This window comes from Notechis scutatus, chromosome 2 (genome assembly GCF_049901735.1).
Source record: "Notechis scutatus isolate UNSWTSFEM ecotype Mainland chromosome 2, rNotScu1.2, whole genome shotgun sequence".
Classification (NCBI taxonomy): Eukaryota; Metazoa; Chordata; class Lepidosauria; order Squamata; family Elapidae; genus Notechis; species Notechis scutatus.
The window spans coordinates 106175551-106196446 of NC_142010.1; the positions used below are offsets into that span (position 1 = coordinate 106175551).

At 35.5% G+C, this 20896-nt stretch overlaps 1 protein-coding gene across 6 annotated transcripts in view; it reads left to right on the forward strand.

Annotated features, from left to right (window-relative positions):
- QTGAL (queuosine-tRNA galactosyltransferase) overlaps positions 1–20896 on the forward strand; it is a 147796-nt gene that overhangs the window by 29445 nt on the left and 97455 nt on the right. For 2 of the 6 annotated variants that reach the window (XM_087955686.1, XM_026667605.2), the window contains one exon: positions 9637–9732. The exons of the other annotated variants lie outside the window; for them this stretch is intronic. In XM_087955686.1, the coding sequence (XP_087811812.1) occupies positions 9637–9732 (96 nt within the window). The remainder of the gene's footprint in view (positions 1–9636; positions 9733–20896) is intronic. 6 annotated transcript variants of the gene reach the window in all.

The window sequence follows — 20896 nt, forward strand, 5'->3', positions numbered from 1 at the left end:
TTATGTGTTAAATAGCTAAACATGGGCATTGTAAGATCTTTTATGGGATTCATCTATATTCTTTCAGAATAAATGTATATAGCTTGTTCCAATTTTCTAGCAAAATAATTGCTTTTTATATTATTTGTTCATGGGTCGGGTATCTTTTAAGCCTTTCAATATTGAGAGATTATATTAATATGATGCCAGAGTCTTGAGTTTATCAACACAACTGAAACTTTCATAAGTTTTAATATTAACTCCTTTCCTAGATAGCTGCTCACATATAGAACATTAAAAATACATTTTTGCTAATGCTTCTTTTGGTAGACTTGGATTTTCTTGTATATTTCTGAAATGAAAAAGATAAACACCGATAGATTAACATGAAGAAACTGATTTGTAGATAAATGACATAGGGAAATCTTACTATATTAATTGATGATCAGAAAGAATTTAAAACATCAAGTCTTTATTAATATAAAATTTACCTAGTTAATATGTCTTTCATTTTTCATTTACACCTGGTATTTCAAAAAATTGGGTCATTTTGGTAGATGTCAGTGTATCACAAATAACAGAAGGCTATTTACTTTCACATTTTTCAAAATAATTTCTGTTATTTTAAACAAATAAATAAAAATTAACCCAAACCAATTAGCAGTAATCAGGGAAAAAGAAAAAAGAAATAGTATAAGAAAAGAAAAAAAGTTAAGAAAAATAGAAAAGAAAGAAAAAACTAGTGGCTTTTGATATTCTTCACGGCAGTTATTATACAAATACATTTTAATCTCTAAGGCTGCATCTTCTTTCAATTATCTATCCTGTTTAACTGTCAAAATCATAAGTCACAAATTCATTCTTTTTCATTTTTACACAAAATGTCTATAAGAGTTTCTAGTCAGCAGTGAATGTAGATAAATGTCTATTTTCTAATCAAAGAAATTAATTTATCAATTTCAGTAAAATCTGTCAACTTCACCAACCATTTCTCCATATTGGGTAGTATCAAATATTTCAATTTCTGGTCATATTAAAAAAATCTCACTAATTTGATCATATGATGACATAATCTACCATTGTTCATGTTTTGACAGCACAGAAGCAAAATAATTAGCTGCCAGAGTCTCAGAATATAAATGGGGATGTACTTTGCTCTTCTTCTGGGGATTTTGACCACACTTATATTCTCATGTAGATTATTCATATCACTCTTACTGCTTTGGTGTTCATTATAATGATTGTAAATTAATTTAAGTTAATTTCCATAAAATGAAGGTGAAGCCTCCTGTATTAAGAATAACATACACATATACCTATATAACATATCCATTTGTCAAAGCAAGATTTATTATCTGTTTAAACTTTTTGAGTTCAAATCTTCAGTGGCAGCTGCAGTGATAGCTTTACAATGTTCTCCATGTAGACCTGAGGCAAAGGAAATCATTTCAAAGCCAAATCTCTCCTGGAGTTTTAGAGCTGATCGGGTATGGCTTTGGCCCTGGCCCATCTCTACAGCAGTCATTAACTATAATCATGAACACATGAAAACATGACTTTTCTTCAAAGCAAAATAAAAGGGGGCAGCTTATTGGTGAAATCTTAGAACTTCCTTTTAATTTTCCTTTTGTTTTTACCTGCGGCAGCACTTCTGAAACTCATTTAATTTGCATTCCATCATAATCTAATACAGCTTGCAACTTCTTCATTCCAAGTCACTACGGAATGCTTTCACCTATTATCTTATGTTGAATTTTTGAAAATTTGTTGCTCCAATGAATTGTATCATTTTGTGCTAAACATATGTGTTCTATTAAGTTATGAAGTGGAGAAGTATTCCTTAATTCCTCTTAATAATATGAATACCTGAACCTTTTTAAAGCTTTAATTGATATGCTAAGCTTGATTGCAACTGATGGAAAAATGCCACTCAATGTTGAGTTGTGAATAAAGGCAAATATATGTGGCCCAGGAAAATGTTGCGGGATCCAATCTGAGTTGGTCACCTGACCAAAGATTTATTCTACCAAGCTTTGGGGTTCATGCTGGAGCCCATCCTCAGGGAACTCTCTCTCTCTCTCTCCAGAATGTTGAGTTGTCCTTAAGTGTTTTATATGTAGACTAAAAATAAAAGGAAAAAAAATTCTTGAAAAAAGCCAGTAGCTAATCACTTCCATATCATTGGCAAGACAACTGTATAGAAGTGCTAATATAGTCAAAGGGAACTGAGCTTATTTTTAAAATCTAATGATGGCATAACAGTACTCAGAGAAAATGTGAAACCAAAAAATAATTGATTCTTATTTGTTCAAGAGTAAATAAGAATGATTCATATTAAATGCAGATCAAACTAAATTTCTGTCTACCCATAATTTGAACATATTTATAGTGCAGATACATGACATTGGAACAACAAAAATCTTGTTTAACCCTGCATTCACTGTAGTTTTGGATTTTCTGTCTCCTTATCAGACGTTTGTTGCATGCTAGAGGTAGTTCTTGACCTCTGACCATTTGTTCAGTGACCGTTTGAAATTATGGTGCTGAACAAAGAGACTTAGGACCCCTGCCAGAAGTTGCTGTAGTGGGCCTGTGGTCACATCAACATAATTCTGGTGCTTGGCAATCCACTTGATCTTATAACCAACCATAGGGCCCTGAAGTAGGCCTCCCATTTGTCTTTCCCCGTTCTGCCTAGCTGAGTCTCCATGACCTTTGGACATGCAGCCCACCCCACTGGGTCCCCTCCCTTCTTCCCATCCCCCATCATCAGTGGTGGTATGCTACTGGTTTGGACTGGTTTGACCGAACCGGTAGTAAAAAAAAAAGCTACCGGTACAGCCGAACCGGTTCCGCCGACGATCAGCTGAGAGGATAAAAGAAGCAACAAGTGCATGGGTGGGTGGGTGGGAGGGTCACTCTTCTACATCCTCTCAGCTGATTGGTGCGTTGGGGTGCACGCGCATGTTAGGGGCACACATGCACAATCACCCACCGAACCGGTAGTGACCAAGGTAGGAACCCACTACTGCCCATCATGGTTCGTCCACTTACCTTTTCTTTCTTTTTTTTGAAAAAGTTTTTTTATTTTGTATTTACAATAATTCCATCTTTCATTTCAAACTGTGTGTCGACTGGGTAGTCCACTTACCTTTTCTACAGTTCTTTGTCTTCTACTGCCCAATATCTGAAGCTTTTTTAGTCTTTCAGGTCAACAGTTGTTAAGTCTCGATGTTCTGTGGTAGGTGCTTGTCTGTTTGAAATCTAAAGTTCCAGAGCACTTTAGCTTCTTCATTTTCTATTATTTTCTCTATTTTATAATCCCACCAGTTGTTGCTTGCAGGCAAATGGCATTTCTTAACAGTTCTTTCAATGCATTATTGTTACTACTTTGTCATAATGTGGCTTGTAGTTAGTATGATCTTCTTCCAGCAACTAACTACTGTTTCTTCAGCTTTTTTGCAGAGGCATCATCTGCTATCTATTGTTGCCTTCTCAATTCTGATTCTGTATGCTTTTGTCCTTAAGACTTGCTGTAGTGCAGCCAGAATTTGCCCCTCTGTCTCTTTTTCAAACTTTCCTGCTCTTAGCAATTGCCAGTTTTTATTATTATCTGCTTTGCCTGATTTTTTTTTTTAGTATACTGGCCATTTATTGTAATATTTTACCTTGTCATTTATTTTTTCTGCTCTTAATTTGTTTTTTCTTGTAGTCCAGTTTGATCTATCCAGTACTGTAAGATTTCATATTATATTAGTTTTGGTGGCATCTTCTTCACTGTTCATCATATATTGTTCCAGTGCTCTTTTCTTCTTCTTCAACAGTCTGGTATACTTGCAACATTCCACTCCCACTATTTTTCTTGGATAAGTAGAGTCAAAATCACTATGTGGATGAAGGATGTGATTCACTGTCATTATTTTTTGGGGCTTTCTATATAGGGCTCTTAGTTCTACTTGAGTCCAGTCTACTATTCTAGCTGTATATTTAATGACTGTAATTGCCCAGGTGTTAATTGCCTTGATAGTATTTCATCCACCGAATTTGAAGTTTAAGATCTTCTTCACTCTTATGATATATTCGCTTCTAACCTTGATGTTGTCAGCTTGAGGGATGCCCAGGTATTTGTACTGATGATCTTCATCCATACTCTGATGTTATTTCCATAAGGATATCTTGATTCCTTCAGTTTTCACTATTTTTCCTCTCTGGATGGTAAGAATGGCACATTTATCCAGCCCAAAATCCATTGCAATATCTTGGCTGTATATATGGACAGTGTTGAGCAGAGATTCTATTTCAAATGGTGTTTTTCCATACAGCTTCATATTGTCCATGTATTATTTTCTGGAAACATAAAATACAACAGTTGTACTCCTTCCATCTTTAGTCTTTTTGTATGTTCTTTACTTAGGCAGCAAGGACTGATTTAAAAGGAGTTCAACACCTACAGTTGAAGGTCAGAATTTCAAAAGGTCTTGGATAGATCAAAGAGAATAGGCCAAACTTCAAAGAAACGCAGTATTTATTTATGGGTCAAGAGCATATCTAGTAATCTGCTCTTCATTTAGGGATTTAGTTTAGCAGTTCATTCTTGATAAAGTTGCATTCTACCTTTAAGAGCTGATTTGAAAGAGAATTTGGGGTTTGGATACAGGCATTTCATTACTCTGAATGCTTAAGGAAGTTTCCTGGCCACATGTAATTTGCATTGTGTATTTGCTTTGATTTGGTATTTTTTGAAAGTTCTTTTTCCAAAACATATTTTGACGTCTTTTCCTAAATAGTAGCCTTTCAAATAAAATCCCAATATATTCTTAACACATAATTCCTTATAAAATCAGTGGTTTTTATAAGTCAAATTTACTAATACTGTTTGTAGTTGTTCCAAGATACCTTTTGTTCATAACAAAATTACTTGTTACATAACAAGAGACTGGGCATGCCTAGCTACATGTTTCTCAGACATTTAGAAAGTTTAATACAGGTTATAGTGAGATTATTAGCTTTTTGTAGCATCTTCATTTCATTCTTTTCTATTAAAGATTTTAATATAGAGAAGTTGAGGCATAGATTGTTGGGGTTTGCTTTTGTAATACTGTTTCTTTAGTTTGACCTTAAAACTCTTAAAATAGTTTAAATTCAGTAGTAGGCTCTTACTATTTTTTAAAAACTGATATTTTGATGGTGGTAATTGCTTCTTTGCTTTCTTTCTATTTCAATAGTGATATAAACAAAAAGGAAAATAAAAAAAAATAATTTTATGTGAATAAATTCTGTTTTTTATAAATCTTAACAGAAATGTTACACATTTACGAATTGCATCAGTTACAACAAATTGTTGGAAAGTTATGTTGGAATGTTATACAATTGTTGGTTGTTTTACTCCTGTACTATATTTCTGACTAGCTCGATATCCGTGCTTCACCACAAAAGTATGTGGTCGGGCTTAGTTTTTTGGGAGGAAAATAAGGAAAAGAAAATTCTGCCTCTGCCTACCAGGATCCATCGGTATTCATGTGGCTAGTGTCCTGTCCATCTGTGAAGAGTTGAGGGTTGTTTGGAAAGTATTTGCTGTGTAAACAAGAAGGAGACAGCAAGGAGCCTGGGCATGGCTTAGATCAACTGTTCTGTACTAAAGCTGGTTGCTGCTGTGAAACTAAAACTGAAAGGCCTGTGCTTGTGTTTTGCATTTGGAAGAGATTTCTTTTCAGGTGGGGAGGGGGAATAGAACTCCTTAGCATCAGCATGTTAATAATAATATAGGAAATACTAATGCTCTGATTGTCATTTTGAAAAATCCTTTCTTAGTGAGCACCTAGAAGCCAAGACGAACATACATGCCAAATTTCAAGTTTGTAGGCTTTATGGTTCTGGAGATTTTGTGATGATGCGTGAGTGGTATTTCACTTTTATATACATAGATTCTGAAAATGGAGAACATTGGTTGTAGAAGATAGTGCTTGATGTTCATTCTCAAGGGGTTGTCAATCTTCATTATGTTAACCAAGAGATGGTAAGATCCTAATGGAATTTATAGATGATAGAGTCTCTGATTTACACAGTGCCTAAAACTGTTGATTTAATAGATTGTCATAACATATATAATTTTTAAAATATTTTCTGGTAGATGATGAGACCCTACGATTTTCAAGAATAGTCAACACAGCTAGGCTTCAAAAGTGGGCAATCAATAGAAGTAATTCTGTGGTTAGTAACCAGCAACATGACAAAGTTACTTCAGATTCAACAGGGAATTTAGGAATGATAATTCGTTGAAGGAGACTTTTTTATTTCTTATCCCAAAAGTAAAGGACAGCAATCAGAAAAAAAAAATTGTTGAAGTTCTGATTGAATAAGAATGTTCCAATAAGGAATACTCTACTGCTTTTTAAAAGAGTATAAGGGACTATACTTTCTTTCAAAAGTTGTTTATTACCTATGAAAAAACAAGTCTTCTAATTTCCTCTGGAATTTTTATCATGATGCACTAAGATACACAGAACAGACGGGTGGGTATTAATCTTCATATGTGTTTTTTCTAATCTCATAAAATATTAACTATCTGCTGTGTTTTGAGATTCTTCTCTTAAATAGTAGTGGGATGCTTTTTCTGCTATGGGCCAAGTATTAGAATAATTCTAAATAGTTCTGTATGTTTTAGTTTAATATTTAAATGGACATTGAATTTTATAACTAAGCCCAGCAGATCAGCTTCCCCAAATAATTACCTTAAATTGTAGCATTTATTTTGAGAAGAGGCTTAAAATATTTTAAATAAATAGAAAGATTTTAAAGTTGTTAGTCTGAACAGCAACTGAACAATAATAAATCCAATTTGTAAATTTTCTGAGCTATAATATCGTTGGATTTTAAGCTGCAAGGACTAAGTACTTGGACAAACTGTAATGTCTGTATTATGTGAATATAATATCATATGAATTGAAAATGGACATAACTAGACGAGAGAAAAAAATGGTGGGCTATATGGAACATATTTACAGATCTGCTCAATAGAAGAGGATGGAAATTAGTATTCATTATGATGCCATAAACCTATTTAGATATGTGCCTGTGCGCACGTGCGTGCGCGCACCCATCCACACCCACATGAATTTCATTTGGGAAAGCTATGGAGCTCAAATAATATTTCTGAGTTGTGTTCCTTGTCCACTACTTTATGCTTAGTAAATCTTGTTTATTGGCAATTCAGCAACTTTTTATGACAAGTTCTGAAACAGCAAGCTTTAAAGTGTGTTTTCTTCTGAATATTCTGCCCTTTAGAAATGTATCAGCAAGAATACTTGATAGAAATTACTGATATTCGCTTTTCTTAAAACCTAGCTACTTTTAGTTCATCTGCCTCACAAACAGCTAGTGTTAACAGTGCCTTGTACTTTCTAGAAGCCTTAATATGATTTCTTGATATTTCAAAGATAGAAACATGGCTACAACCTGGCTATTTTTTCATTAACGTCTTTCACAGTTTGGAGTAGACTAGCTTATACATTGTACTGTACTTTAATTGGAAATGTGGCTTTAAAAAAGCAGAACTAAGACTAATCTGTCACCTCCTGGCAGCTGTTCATTAATTTGTATTTGTGTAGCTTTGGCCCGGTCAGTCTGCTTTGTGTACAAAGGCTAAGCTTTCTTATCTTTTTGTAAAGAAATGCCTTTCAGATCAACAGAATTGTGTTTGCCTAGCACTTCGTATTTTTTTCATCTATTCTTCTGAATTACCCTGTGTACCTCATGTTCATCAGATTTATTTTATAAAACTCATGAAATAAAAATGGAAGTAAAAGAAAAGAAACATTTTAGGTACAAGCAATATCTCATTCTTAAATGAAAACAAGTTATCTGCCATCAGTTTAGAAAAGTCTTAAAATAATGCTCCTTTAAATAGATAAGATATCATAGAAGCCTTATTCTGATGTAATATGAGGAAGCAGTGCGTTTTCTTATTATAAATACTTAGTATAATTCTTATCCAGTGACTCCTTCCACTTTCCTTCCTTCAATGGTTCAGTATTTCTATTTAATAGCTGATGGATTGATGGCAACTGATATGTCAAATCAGAGTACTATAATAACAGAAGTTCATTACATTTGGTGGTTTGTAATTTGTAACCCCAGTACTTACTGAGGATGAAAATTCTACAGGTAATCTTTGACTTAATAACTGCATGTTTAGTGACCATTCAAAATTACAGGGATTGAAAAATATGATTTTCAACCATTCCTCACACTTATGACCATCACAGCATCTCCCTCAGTTACACATCAAAATATGGGCACTTGGCAACCAGCATGTATTCACAATGATTGCAGCATCTTGGGGTCATGTGATTGCTATTTGCATCTTTTCCAGAAAGCTTCCAACAAGCAAAGTTGGTGTGGAATGTAACATACCTTGATATCAGAAACATACCATGATGTCAGGGGTTCTCAAACTCTTTGAAACAGAGAACAAGATTCTTGTAGTCCTTTATAATTAGAAGAGGGATTAGTGTTTAGAAATCTCAGCAATTGAATACTTTCACTTTAGCACCCAATTTATTTTTAAGTTATTAGGGCAGGGACTTCTTCATTCTCTCGGTAAAAACTATTTAAAGAACAAGAGAATTGACTAATGGTTTTCCTAATACAGGAAGAATGTGCAGATGTTCTGAGCTAGTATTATTTTGCAAATGATTATTTACTTTCTCAGGTTCTGAATAGTCTCTGATAGATACATTTAACAGAATATTCTGTAGCATTTTAATAAGCAAACCAATTAATAAAATGTGAACTGGTAATGGGTTAAGTAGTTATATAGTAGCTGGAAGTAGTGAAGTTTATAGTAGTGAAGTTTCAAGAAGAATACCGCAGTATTAAATCCTTGATACACCTCAATATTTGTATCTATTATTGGGATTATTAAGTGTAGTAAATGCTTATCAGATTTGCCGCTAACATAACTTTGGGTGAAATAGTAATATAGAATGGTAATTAAATTCAAACGGTAGCATAGAATAAAATATTGAAAATAACAGTGAAAATTGATAGAAACAGATGCAGTGTTATTTACTTAGAAAACAAATCAAGTTTGTTTCAGTTACTGTTATACTTTTAGCCAAATCTGCTATGTTTTTAATTTTGGAAAGAGAAGATTTTGTATAACTTGTTAATAAATTATTGTCATGTGCAATAACTTGTAAATGATGGGAAATAATACAAAGTAAACACTACTTATATATAGTATGCAGAATAATTCAAATTATTTTTATATTTATTTGTTAAATTTATTTGTCATTTATCTCATCATGGGGCTACTACCGGTATAGGTGGCTTATAGTAATAAAAAGGAAGAGAAATGAAAAGGCATGTAAACAGAACAGAATATGAAAACATACCCTTCATTTTCTCCAGCTAATATTGCAACTATTATAGAAATAGTGACGTTACACTATGATGTGAAAGGTACGGAAATACCTTGACTCCATTAAAATAAAAACCAATGATGTGAATCTGATTTGCCAGAATCTTAATGCAATCTTCTGTAGTTCAAAGACAGAATTAAAAAAAAGAAAACCCTTCAGCATATTTCTTAAATACCTTTCCCATTTTGGATTGTGTTATCTGCATTCATGAAAATGTTTTTGTTTCTATTTTCAGATTATAGGTTGCCAAATTAAGAGAGAACCAGCTGAAGCAACTGAGCGCTATACTAGGTGGATCAATAATTTAACACATGATCAGCTTCTTACTCAGGTATTTGAGTATATTTGTACAACTGAAAATTAGAGTGTATTTTCCCATTTTATATTGTACATAGTTTGATTACCTGGGTCTGCTTTGAATATGGAAGCCGGGTATTTAAAACCATCTGAAAGTAGTATATAATCCCATTCTGCTCACATAGTGTTTCTGGGATGACCTGGGCGTGGCACAAAGGCAACACAGTAACATAAGTAAGAAGAATCCCTTTAATACCTCCAACTTTTCCCCCAATGTCCAGGTTACCTTCGACTAGAGAAAACTCTTCCAAGAACAGTCTTTAAATGGAGGAAATTCAGTCCGAAAACAAAGTACATACAAACTGTAAATAAAAATTCACACAAACCATGCTACAGTAATTAACTTGACAGGGCAGGATAAGGAATTGCAGACTTGAAAGGTCAGCAAAACACACACAATTGGAAAGATGCCAGGAACCCAGATAAGCCTCAACAATAACTTACAATTTGCTCTCAACAATTTGCTGTGCGCAATCTCCCTTTTTAAGTGTTCCCAGCTGCAACTAATGAAGGAAATCAGGGCCCTTTCCTCCCCCGTAAGCCATGCAACTCATGTTGCTCCCTTCTCCGTTCCTCCCTACATGCCCTAGGATGAAGAGGGGGTGGGCCTGGATCTTCGTCTGAATTCCCTCTACCTTGCTCTACCTCTCCCCTGCTCTGCCCAGCTGGACTTTGTCTTTCCCCAGTTTCTTTCACAGCCAAAGGAGCCACACTCCCACTCGCTGTCAGCTGCTCGGCCTCCCCCTTGGAATCAGATTCCGACAGGGGCAAGACAGTTTCTTTCTGTATATCCCTCTTCAAAATATTCAGTGGACATCTCCAGGATACATTTGGATGAATGGGGTAGGGGAAAAAGCAGAAATGAGATAATGATCAACCGATGGAATTCTGTCAGCAGAAAATCTGAGCTTGATTTTGCTTAGAATAATACAAAGGCATGCATATATATCTAAGTGGATTAAAGCAGCATTTCAGGTGGTGAGGAATAGCCAAATGTGAATTAAAATTGCTAGTAAAAACTATACATACTAAACAATTTGTTAACTATCTTCTTAGCTTTATTTAAAATCATATGCAATCATAATTAAGATTCTAACATAATTAAAATTACATAACTTTGCATTTTCTTAGATCTTATGGCGAAGCCAATTTATGGTAGAAAAGTTGGCTAAGGAGACATAAGGTTATGTCTTTATGAAACCATAATGTTTATTGTGTGATTCTGCATCAGTTATTCTCCTGTGATTTTGGAATCATTTTTGAAGTTTTGTAGCTCATGCTAAGGATGGATGTGTGGATGGATATAACCAGGGTTGGGATTCTACTGGTTCAGACCTGTTCGGGCGAACCTAATACTACATTTACAACTGGTTTGCTGAACTGATAGTTGAACCGACTGGCTGACCCTTCCCACCCCGCCCCCACCCTCTCAGGAGTCTCCATGTGGCCCGTTTTGGATGCAGGTAAGTGCAGGGCCTGCACAGAGGCTCTGGCAGGGTGAAAAACGGGCCAAACTGGAGGTTCCAGAAGTCCAGAAACAAGCCTGTTTCTGGCTTCCAGAGGCCCTCCGGAGCCGGGGGGAGGCAGTTTTCGCCCTTGCAGAGACCTCAGGGAAGCCTCCGAACCCTGGGGAAGGCGAAAAATGCCCCCCCTCAAAAATCCACACCTACCATAGCCATGCCCACCCAGCAATCGGGCAGCGAACAGGTTGCTGGGATTTTTGAATCCTACCCCTGGATATAACATATTTCTTGCTATTTTTAATTTGCTTTAGGATATGAGAATGCAGAATAGAATTGTGGTTTATAAATTCAAAGAGAGAAAGAGTGAGAAAGAAGAGGACGGGAGACCCTCTTTTTGATTCTTTTTGAGGTTGCTTCCAATAACTAGATAGAAGAACTAATATTTTATTTATTTCAGTGTTACCGTATTGTCTCTAAATTCTTTGTCACCAAAGTCAAACAAAAATCCAATTACAAAAAGACAGAAAACACCGTTTACAAATCTAAGGGCATCAATGTCCACTTATTCAAGTTTATTTAGATATTTATTATTTAGAAGTGTGAAATAATTTGTAAAATAATCTCTTTAAGCATTATGCAAATGAAATAACACAAAAATAACAAAAATCCAGAATGGCACAAAAGTAGCAGATTTTCAAATAAAGAATTGTAAGGAAAAACAAGTGATGTTACTGATAGCAGCATCTACTCTTTTACTAGTTGTTTGACCTGTTAAAATGATAACCGATTTGTGCCGTTTCCCTTTAGTATTTATTTAGGAAATTTATATGGCTGCCAACTCACTGACAGCGATGCCATGTGTCTTACAGAAATAAAACCCCAATATGAAACTCAATTAACCCACTGTCCCCAATCAACCCAACTTGATGTCTTGTCATATATTTTACCTGCATAATATTCTGGAACTTCTATTGCTTTGCTGAAAGATGTTTCATCTAGTAAATGTAAATATCCTAGTCCCCCCCCCCCCAATAGTGTTTGTTTTGATCTTAGCTGCCCTCCCTCCCTCTTACCTTCTTCCTTTGTATCCAAAAGAATTCTTCTTGTAACCTAAATTTCTTTTATTGCTTATCTCTATCTCGTTTTCTTCCTTGAGGCCTATGGCCCTAAGCATATTATTTTCAAAATGTTCTGACAGTGAGAACAGGCAGGCAGTCAAAACTATTTGTTCAGCCGTAAGTACCAGTCCTCTCACCTCTTTACCTCCCTCGGGGGCCATAAAAGCAGCTAACATAACCTTCACTTTCAAGTGAAATAGAACTCCTTTTGACTAAACCATTGTTATCCAGGAAGTATAAGATGTTGAAGCACTGAAAGCCTAATTTGATCCTTTCTCCTCAGGGTAATAGTTGTTCCCTATCTTGATTGCAGTTCCCTTCTTCTTAAGAGCTCCCAGTACTGACCACACAAAATCAATTATTCTCATCATAACCTTGAATATTAATAAAGCATAGATTAAATGCTGAGAAGACAATTAAGGAGACTGTACCTGACATTGGGTTCATTTCCATGTAGAATTCTTGTTGTTTAAAGATGTAAATCCTTCGGGAGTTGGGGATTCGGTTTGGGATTGCTACTTCTCAGATGCTTTTATAAAGCGATGTCTGGGTAAGATTTTTTTGGGTGCAAATGGGTAATGACCTTATTTGATATCAGGAAAGAGTTGATTATCTTAAACAGTATAAGAACTACTTACTTAGATGGATATCCAGGTAATTCATTCTGACAACTGAAGAAGGATGAGAATGTTTCACTTCTTGGATGAGAAGTGAAACGTTTTGGAAAAAGCATCTTTAGGACTTTAATTGGTATCATTCTACAGGTAGAGAATTCAATGTAACTTTGATACTAAGATAGCAATTTCTGATCCACCTGTTTGTGATATATTTTTTCTTTTATAATATTAAAAATAAGATTTGTTCTTTTAGAGACAACTGTAATATTTATTTTTATTTATTTATTAGATATATTTGCTGTCCTTCTTGCTACAAGGTGACTCATAGAATGCTTAAGGTGCTGTTTAGATGTTTACAAATTATTGATCAGTTCTTAGGAAACTTTTTTCCCGAATTTGCACCAAAGCACAGAACTATGTATGATACTGTGGTTTTAAAATATTTGGAGCCAACTATCTTCTGTGGCAAATTATAAGTTTAGAATCTGCTTTCCTTTGCTTATTAATTGGTTATTCTAAAAGTACAGTTTGTTCAGCTACCTCACAGTTTGAGATGTAGTGTAATCACAAAGGAGGGGAGGAAGGGCATAACATGGCTTCTGTAGTGAGGCAAAATGTTAGCCATGCCCTTGCCCCAAAGGAAATGTGAGTGGTTGTAAGGCATCCGGAATATGAAGAAGGAGGAAGTGGTCTGCTTCAGGCTGCTGCGGAGCTGTTGGGCATTGCCCTGTGGATGAACTGGCTTCTCTGATGTGGGCAAGTGCGATCTGATCTTGCAGAAAAACAAGCAGCGTGCACATTTCAAAATCTACTGTTATATGCACATGGCTAGCAAACAAAGCAAAACGAAATGCCACATAGGAGTTGCTGCTGTCTTAAAAGAGCTTATTGAAACAGAACCCCCCTAAAATGGTTAGTTTTTGTTATTTATGGGGAATTTTCTTCAATTTTTTATGCTAGCCCACATTTAAATTACTTCACACTTATAACCAGCACCTGTTATCAGAAGGCAACCATGCATATGAAGCACACTGGAGATCTATTAAGACTTTCAACTTCAAAGTTGTATGTCTACCGATAGTAGATTAAAGTTTATTTTTGGGAGAATATTTTAGTGGCTACTCTGAAGGAGTGAGTAAATGATCCTGCAATGGAATTAAAAAAAAAACCAAAACCCACACACAACCCTAACCACCAACCAACCAACCCAAAGTGAAAGGATCCTCTTTTTTGTTTGCTATTAGATTTGCTATTAATTATTTATGTAACTAAATGAAATTGCTTCTTTTCATTTTCTTTCCTTAAAATAATGCTCGTACTGATTCAACTTGCCAGTTTTTCCAATTTCTTTCCTACATTATCCAAAAGTCCTTATCAGAAAGTATTTCTTTATTTGTGATTTGACACTTTTACCTAATTTTGGGCAATTTTTAGGTTTGGGAAGCACTGCCATATAGAAAATATCACTCACTTGAAAGATTGGGTTTTTTTGTTACGTACTTTTACATATTGTTCTCTTTTAAAATAATTGTGCAACACCTAGTTCATAGCCAATTTCATAAACATTTGCCCCCAAGAGGATTTTCCCATCTGTTTTAACAGGAAACGTAGATAAGGCTGGCTCAAAAACTCGGCATCTTCCTAAGCATAATCAAGCTCTTTAAATCCATTGGGGATGTCCATTTTGGACTCCAAATTTATAGAGACCTTACCCTAACCCTAGGTGGATTTTCTTCCCAAGGTAATTTTGCCATGTATTTTACCAGGATAAATAAATAATGCTGCCTCAAAAGGTCAGCAGCATCCTAAACACATTCAAGTGCTCCAAATCCATTGGCAATGTTCATTTTGGTCTCCAAATTCATGGAGAGTGAATCCTAAACCTTAGCTTTGCCTCCCAAGGGGATTTTCCCATGTATTTTACCAAGAAATGTAGATAAGGCTGGCTGGAAAACTCGGCACCCTCCTAAGAATAATGAAGCACTCCAATTCCATTTTCAATGTCTATTTTGGTCTCCTAATTCAAGGAAAACTTACCCTAACTCTAGGTGGATTTTCCCCCAATGGGATTTCCCTATGTTTTTTGCCAGGAAATTTAGATAAGACAATCTCAAAACATCTGTGCTCTTCCAAGTATAATCAAGTGCTTCAAATCCATTAATAATTTCCATTTTGCTCTCCGAATTCATGGAGACCTAACCCTAAGTGTATTTTCCCCCAAGGCAATTTTCCCATGCATTTCACCAGGAAAATCTAGGGTTACAGGTAAGACTCTATGAATTTGGAGAGTAAAATGGAAATCACCAATAGATTTGGCGCGCTTGATTATGCTTAGGTGGGTGCTGACGTTTTGAGTCTGCCTTACCTACGTTTCCTACGTGGGAATATTCCCTTGGAAGCAAAATACACCTAGGGCAGGGGTGTCAAACTTCCTGCCTGCAGGGTGCTTAAATCTGGCCCGCATGGCTGGCTTGGAAATATCAAAGGACCGGCCCGTGGTGCCTCTGCTGGTCAAAACAGATCATGGGGGCAACGCACGTGCAGTCCTCTATGGTCCGCTTTCGACCTTCATGGACTGCTGCAGCACTCTGCCAGCTGAAAATCGGCCATGTGGATGTGAGACCCCCACTTGGCCTATTTATGGCCTCCCCGGCCATTAGCACCACTCTCCTGACTGAAAATGCTATCTGTTAAAATTACAAAAATACCTTGAATTTTTTTTAAGAACCCAGAGATAAATCTTGTAACCAGGACAAAAAATAAGGAGCAAGTTTGCATATAAGGAGCAAGTTTGTCAGAGCTGCTGGGGCTACAAAATGTGAATTCTGAAGAAAAGGAGACTATGAGGCAGTGGTGGGATTCAAATTTTTTTACTACTGGTTCTGTGGGCATGGCTTGGTGGGCGTGGCAGGGGAAGGATACTGTAAAATCTCCAGTTAGAGGTGGGATTTGCCGGTTCTCTGAACTACTCAAAATTTCCACTACCGATTCTCTAGAACTGGTCAGAACCTGCTGAATACCCACCTCTGCTATGAAGATTGATGGGAAGCAAATAGAGATGGTGACTGATATTGGGAATTCACAGGACTTTATTTGCTGCAAACTTTATTATGCAAGCAAGAATTTAAACTTGTTGCCAACATTTAAAAAAAGTAAGTTCCTTCTCTGTGATAAACTCAACTGACACATCTGCTTGGATTACTTTACAGTTTGCTCAGAACAATAACGCTTGATGATACTGTGTATCTTATCAGGAAACCAGGAACCACTAATTGGCTGAAAAAAACTCCAGAAAGGATTCTTGGTATTTCCATGTTTAAGTCTGCTCCTGTTCTGTGCACATCTTGGTTTGACTCTTAATTTTCACACCAATGGGATTTTCCCATGTATTTCACTAGGAAATGAACCCTAACCCTGGGTGCATTTTTCTCCACGGAAATTTTTCCACGTATTTCACCAGGAAAATCTAGGGTTACGGGTAAGACTCTACAAATTTGGAAATGGAAATCACCAATAGATTTGGAGCGTTTAATTATTCAAAGGTCAGTTGCAATGTTTGGAGCCTGCCTTATCTATGTTTCCTGCTCAAATATATCAGAAAATCTCATTGGTGGGAAGATACACCTAGGGTTAGGGTTAGGTGTCCATGAATTCCTAGAGCAAAATGGACATCACCAATGGATTTTGAGTGCTTCATTATGCTTAGGAGGGTGCCGACTTTTCAAGTCAGCCTTATCTACGTTTCCTGGGAAAATACATGGGAAAATCCCATTGGGGATAAAATACACCTAGGGTGAGGGTTAGGTCTCCATGAATTCCTGTAGCAAAATGGACATCGCCAATGGATTTGGCATGCTTCATTATGCTTAGGTGTCTGCTAACATTTTGACCTATCTTACCTGTGTTTCCTGATAAAATACTTGGTGATATCCCCTTGGGAGCAAAACACACCTAGGGTCCATTTTGACCCCTAAAGGGATTATCACATGTATTTTAGCATGAAACTTATATAAGCCTGATTTGAAAAGTGAGCACCGTCCTAAGTATAATGAAGCACTCCGAATCCGTTGGAGATGTCCATTTTCTTCTCTGAATGCATGGAGACCTAACCCTAACCCTAGGTCAATGGGATTTTCTGATGTATTTTACCAGGAATTGTAGATAAGTCTGACTCGAAAAGTCAGAACCCTCCTAAGCATAATCAAGCACTCGGAATCCACTGGCAATGTCCATTTTCCTGTCCGAATTCCTGGACTCCTAACCATAACCCTAGGTATATTTTCCTACCAATTGGATTTTGCCATGTATTTCACTAGGAAACGAACCCTAACCTTAGGTGTATTTTCCCCCAAAGGAATTTTCCCATGAATTTTACCAGGAATATCTAGGGTTACGGGTAAGACTCTGTGAATTTGGAATTGAAATCACCAATAGATTTTGAGCACTTGATTATACTTAGGTCAGTTGTAATGTTTCGAACCTGCCTTATCTATGTTTCCTGGTTAAATATATGGGAAAATCCCATTGGTGGCAAAATACACCTAGGTTTAGGGTTAGGGCTCCATGAATTCCTAGAGCAAAGTGGACATCGCCAATGGATTTGGAGTGCTTCATTATGCTTAGGAGGGTGCTGACTTTTCGAATCAGCGCTCTGAATCCGTTGGTGTTGTCCATTTTTCTGTCCAAATTCATGGAGACCTAACCCTAATGTTTGGTGGAAATGGTCCCCAAAGTGATTTTCCCATGTCTTTTTCCAGGAAACATAGATAATGCTTGCTCAAAAACTCAGTACCCTCCAAAGCATAATCAAGCGCATAAATTATCTACTACATTCAGTATAATATGTAATTGTCCTGAGCCCTTATGGAAAGAGTAGGTTCTATTTTTATACATAAATTAAAATGCTTCTTCCTCTAAATGTTGTAATATTTACAACTTCATTAGTATCGTCAGGAAATGTTCTATTCTTCATGTCAAAACCAATGTAGGTTTTATGTTACTCTGATAAAGATGTGCCTAGTATATTGTCATGGAGTGAATTTCTTTCAACACTATGGTCTTTGCTTTTGTCCAATGCATAGCCTTCATAAAATAATCCCTGCTCTTGAAATTTAACAGACTGTACATTTTTTCCCTTTCAGACTCATTTGTAGTTTACATTATTATTTTTCTTGAATTTAACTTACAGTACCAGAGACCGGATGATTTAAAACCAGTGGTAGCTAAATTTAATTGCAGTGTAAACTGCATAGGACTGTATTGTTAGTTTTAGTCCCGTTTTAGATAAGAAAGCCAGTTGGATGACTTTTGAGGCAGTCACTCTCTCTCTCAGCCCAACTTACCTGACAAGATTGTTGTTGAAGGGAAAATAGGAGGTGGGAGGAGCACATCCACACCTTGAGTTGTTTATAAAAAATAATAAAGGCAAGGTATAAATAAATAAAATAGTGCATATTGCATCAGTAAAATAGTTCATGTTTTTTACTTAATGCATTTTACTTAACTCTTTGGTATGGTATACCTATATTCTTTAGGTAAGTTCCTATTATGCTAGCCCTAAAGTCCTTTGAAATATTCAATTTAAAGATAAAATAGTAATATTTATCATCATAGAGATTGACATTTTTGGTATAATGGCATCAGACTGGCCGTGGTAATTTACTTAAATTAGGATATACTAATTAGGGCACTCTTTCTATGGAACATTCTGCAAGTGAATAGATGATTGAGTTACAAAGATTATTTTGCTGTGGACAGTTGTGGGTTGCTGAATTATCAATCAACAATAAATAAATAATTTCCATCTTATTTTGTCATTGTTGAAATACTACAAATTGAAAAGTTATGCCCTCATTCATATTTCAAGACAAACATTCCACATTTTGAAATCCTATACAGTAACAACTCAAGCTTATTCACCCTCTAAAATATTCTAGCCTACCTTCCCATTTTTGTGTTATTTAAAAAAATCTTCATCAATGAGCAATATAAAACTAAGTGAAATCTGCTTTGGATTATGTATATTTTCAGAAAGACAACACACTTTGGTTTGGAGAAGGTAGGAGAGAACTTTGGGTTATAAAATTATGCATGGATCTGCCCAGCAGATGTTGGCAATTGTAAAAGGGAACAGAGGCCATTCTGTGGTCAGCCAGCATGCTTCATTTCACGTGGGCAGATCAAGGCTCAAAGCTGCAACTATTTCCTCTTAGCACCCTGGGTGACAGTGTGAGCAGCCTGTGTGGGCAACAGCCCAGTTAACTCAAACAACCTCATTTTTGTAATTAATCTCTCTTTTTCTTTTTTCTTTTAAATTAAAATTTCCTGTCTTCTGTTCAGTAAAAATGTGATTTTAAACCCCCCCCCCCCCATCACTACATTTGTACAGTGATTTTTCTGCCTAATGAAACAAAAACATTCTTTTAACATGGGATAATATTTGGCTGTATGAGGCAAACATTCATGTTTTGAATAGAACTGGAATTTGAAAGAGCAACATTTAATTCTTGAAATGTTTTCTTAAACACAAACCCACAGAGTTAAATGTGATTCATATAAAATCTTTGTAGAATTGGCCTATAAAATTATTTTTAAATTCTAAACGTTTATAGTATAGTTTATAGTCCAAGGATTATAAATTGGGACTGAGTGAATTGTTTCTCTGAAATTTTTTTAGATGAACATATACACTGTGAACTGAAAAGGTGTATATTTTTCTTAATCCATATTTTTAAGAATTCTACAAGTGATTTTAGTCATCTCATTTAATAACATAAAGTGTCTTGAATAACATAATTATTTGTTGTAGTCAAAAGTGAAAAGAAATGTTGTAGTCAAAAAATGAAAAGAAATGTGAAAATTCAGTTGCAAATCTTTGGCTGTGGTAATTGCTCATAGCTTATTATTGCGTATTATATTTGAATGTTCCTCCAAATGACACTTCGTATTAATGGAAAACTACTGAGAAACCAAGAATAAAGACTTTCTGTGCCATGTTCTCATTACAGAAAGGTGCTTTAGTAAAGGAAAAGAAATATTCTAAAATTTGACCACCATATATTGAGGTGGTACAGTCAGTAAGTGCTAAAATATCTTACTGGACTATTTTCAGAATGTATTGTGATCAATATTTGTAATGTTATCTTTCAATATCCAGGACCTCATGAATGATTTTAATCTTTCCTGAATGAAAGAGTTATGACATAACTCTATGAGGGCACATGCATTGAAAGATACAGTCTAATAATTCCATTGTTTTCTGATTCAGATAGTAACTGCTGCTACATTTAATATTCATTTCTGTTTATCATATTTTTTTTATGATCATGATCCTTAGCTTAACATTAGGGCTCACCTGTTGGATATAATGATTTGTGAAGTAATTATGCAAAAAGAAAGAAACATATACAAATGCAAACATTTTGTTACAATTTAAGTTATATTTTTAATATTTACTTAAGTAAATAATCTTACCTAATGTTCTATGCACACTTGCATAGTCTTTCTTTGTAGATGGGTTTGTGGCTGAAATGAGTGCTTTTGCTGTGTTGTTCTGGACTTTTCAGATATTTTCTCTTCCAGTAGATTCTTCTGATGTAGAATTCATGCTTCCTGACTATTTCCATCAAGAAAATTTTATGAGATATTGAAATATAAAGATCCTGAATATCAAGAGATGCCAGTTTAATGGATTATTGCTTGAATAGCAAAATTTCTATACTGTGACCAAGCATGATTATATTAGTGTTTTTAAATACCACTAGAAATTCTTCAAATATTGTTGGAATATTTTCAGTGACATTCGTAAAACGGCTTTGCTTGAAAGGCTAAGTAAGTAGCTAAAATGTACATGTGCCTTAGGACTTCACAGTAAATTTTTGGGATTAGGGATTAGAAAATCAAATTGATACAGGTAGTCCTTGACTTTCAATCACAATGGC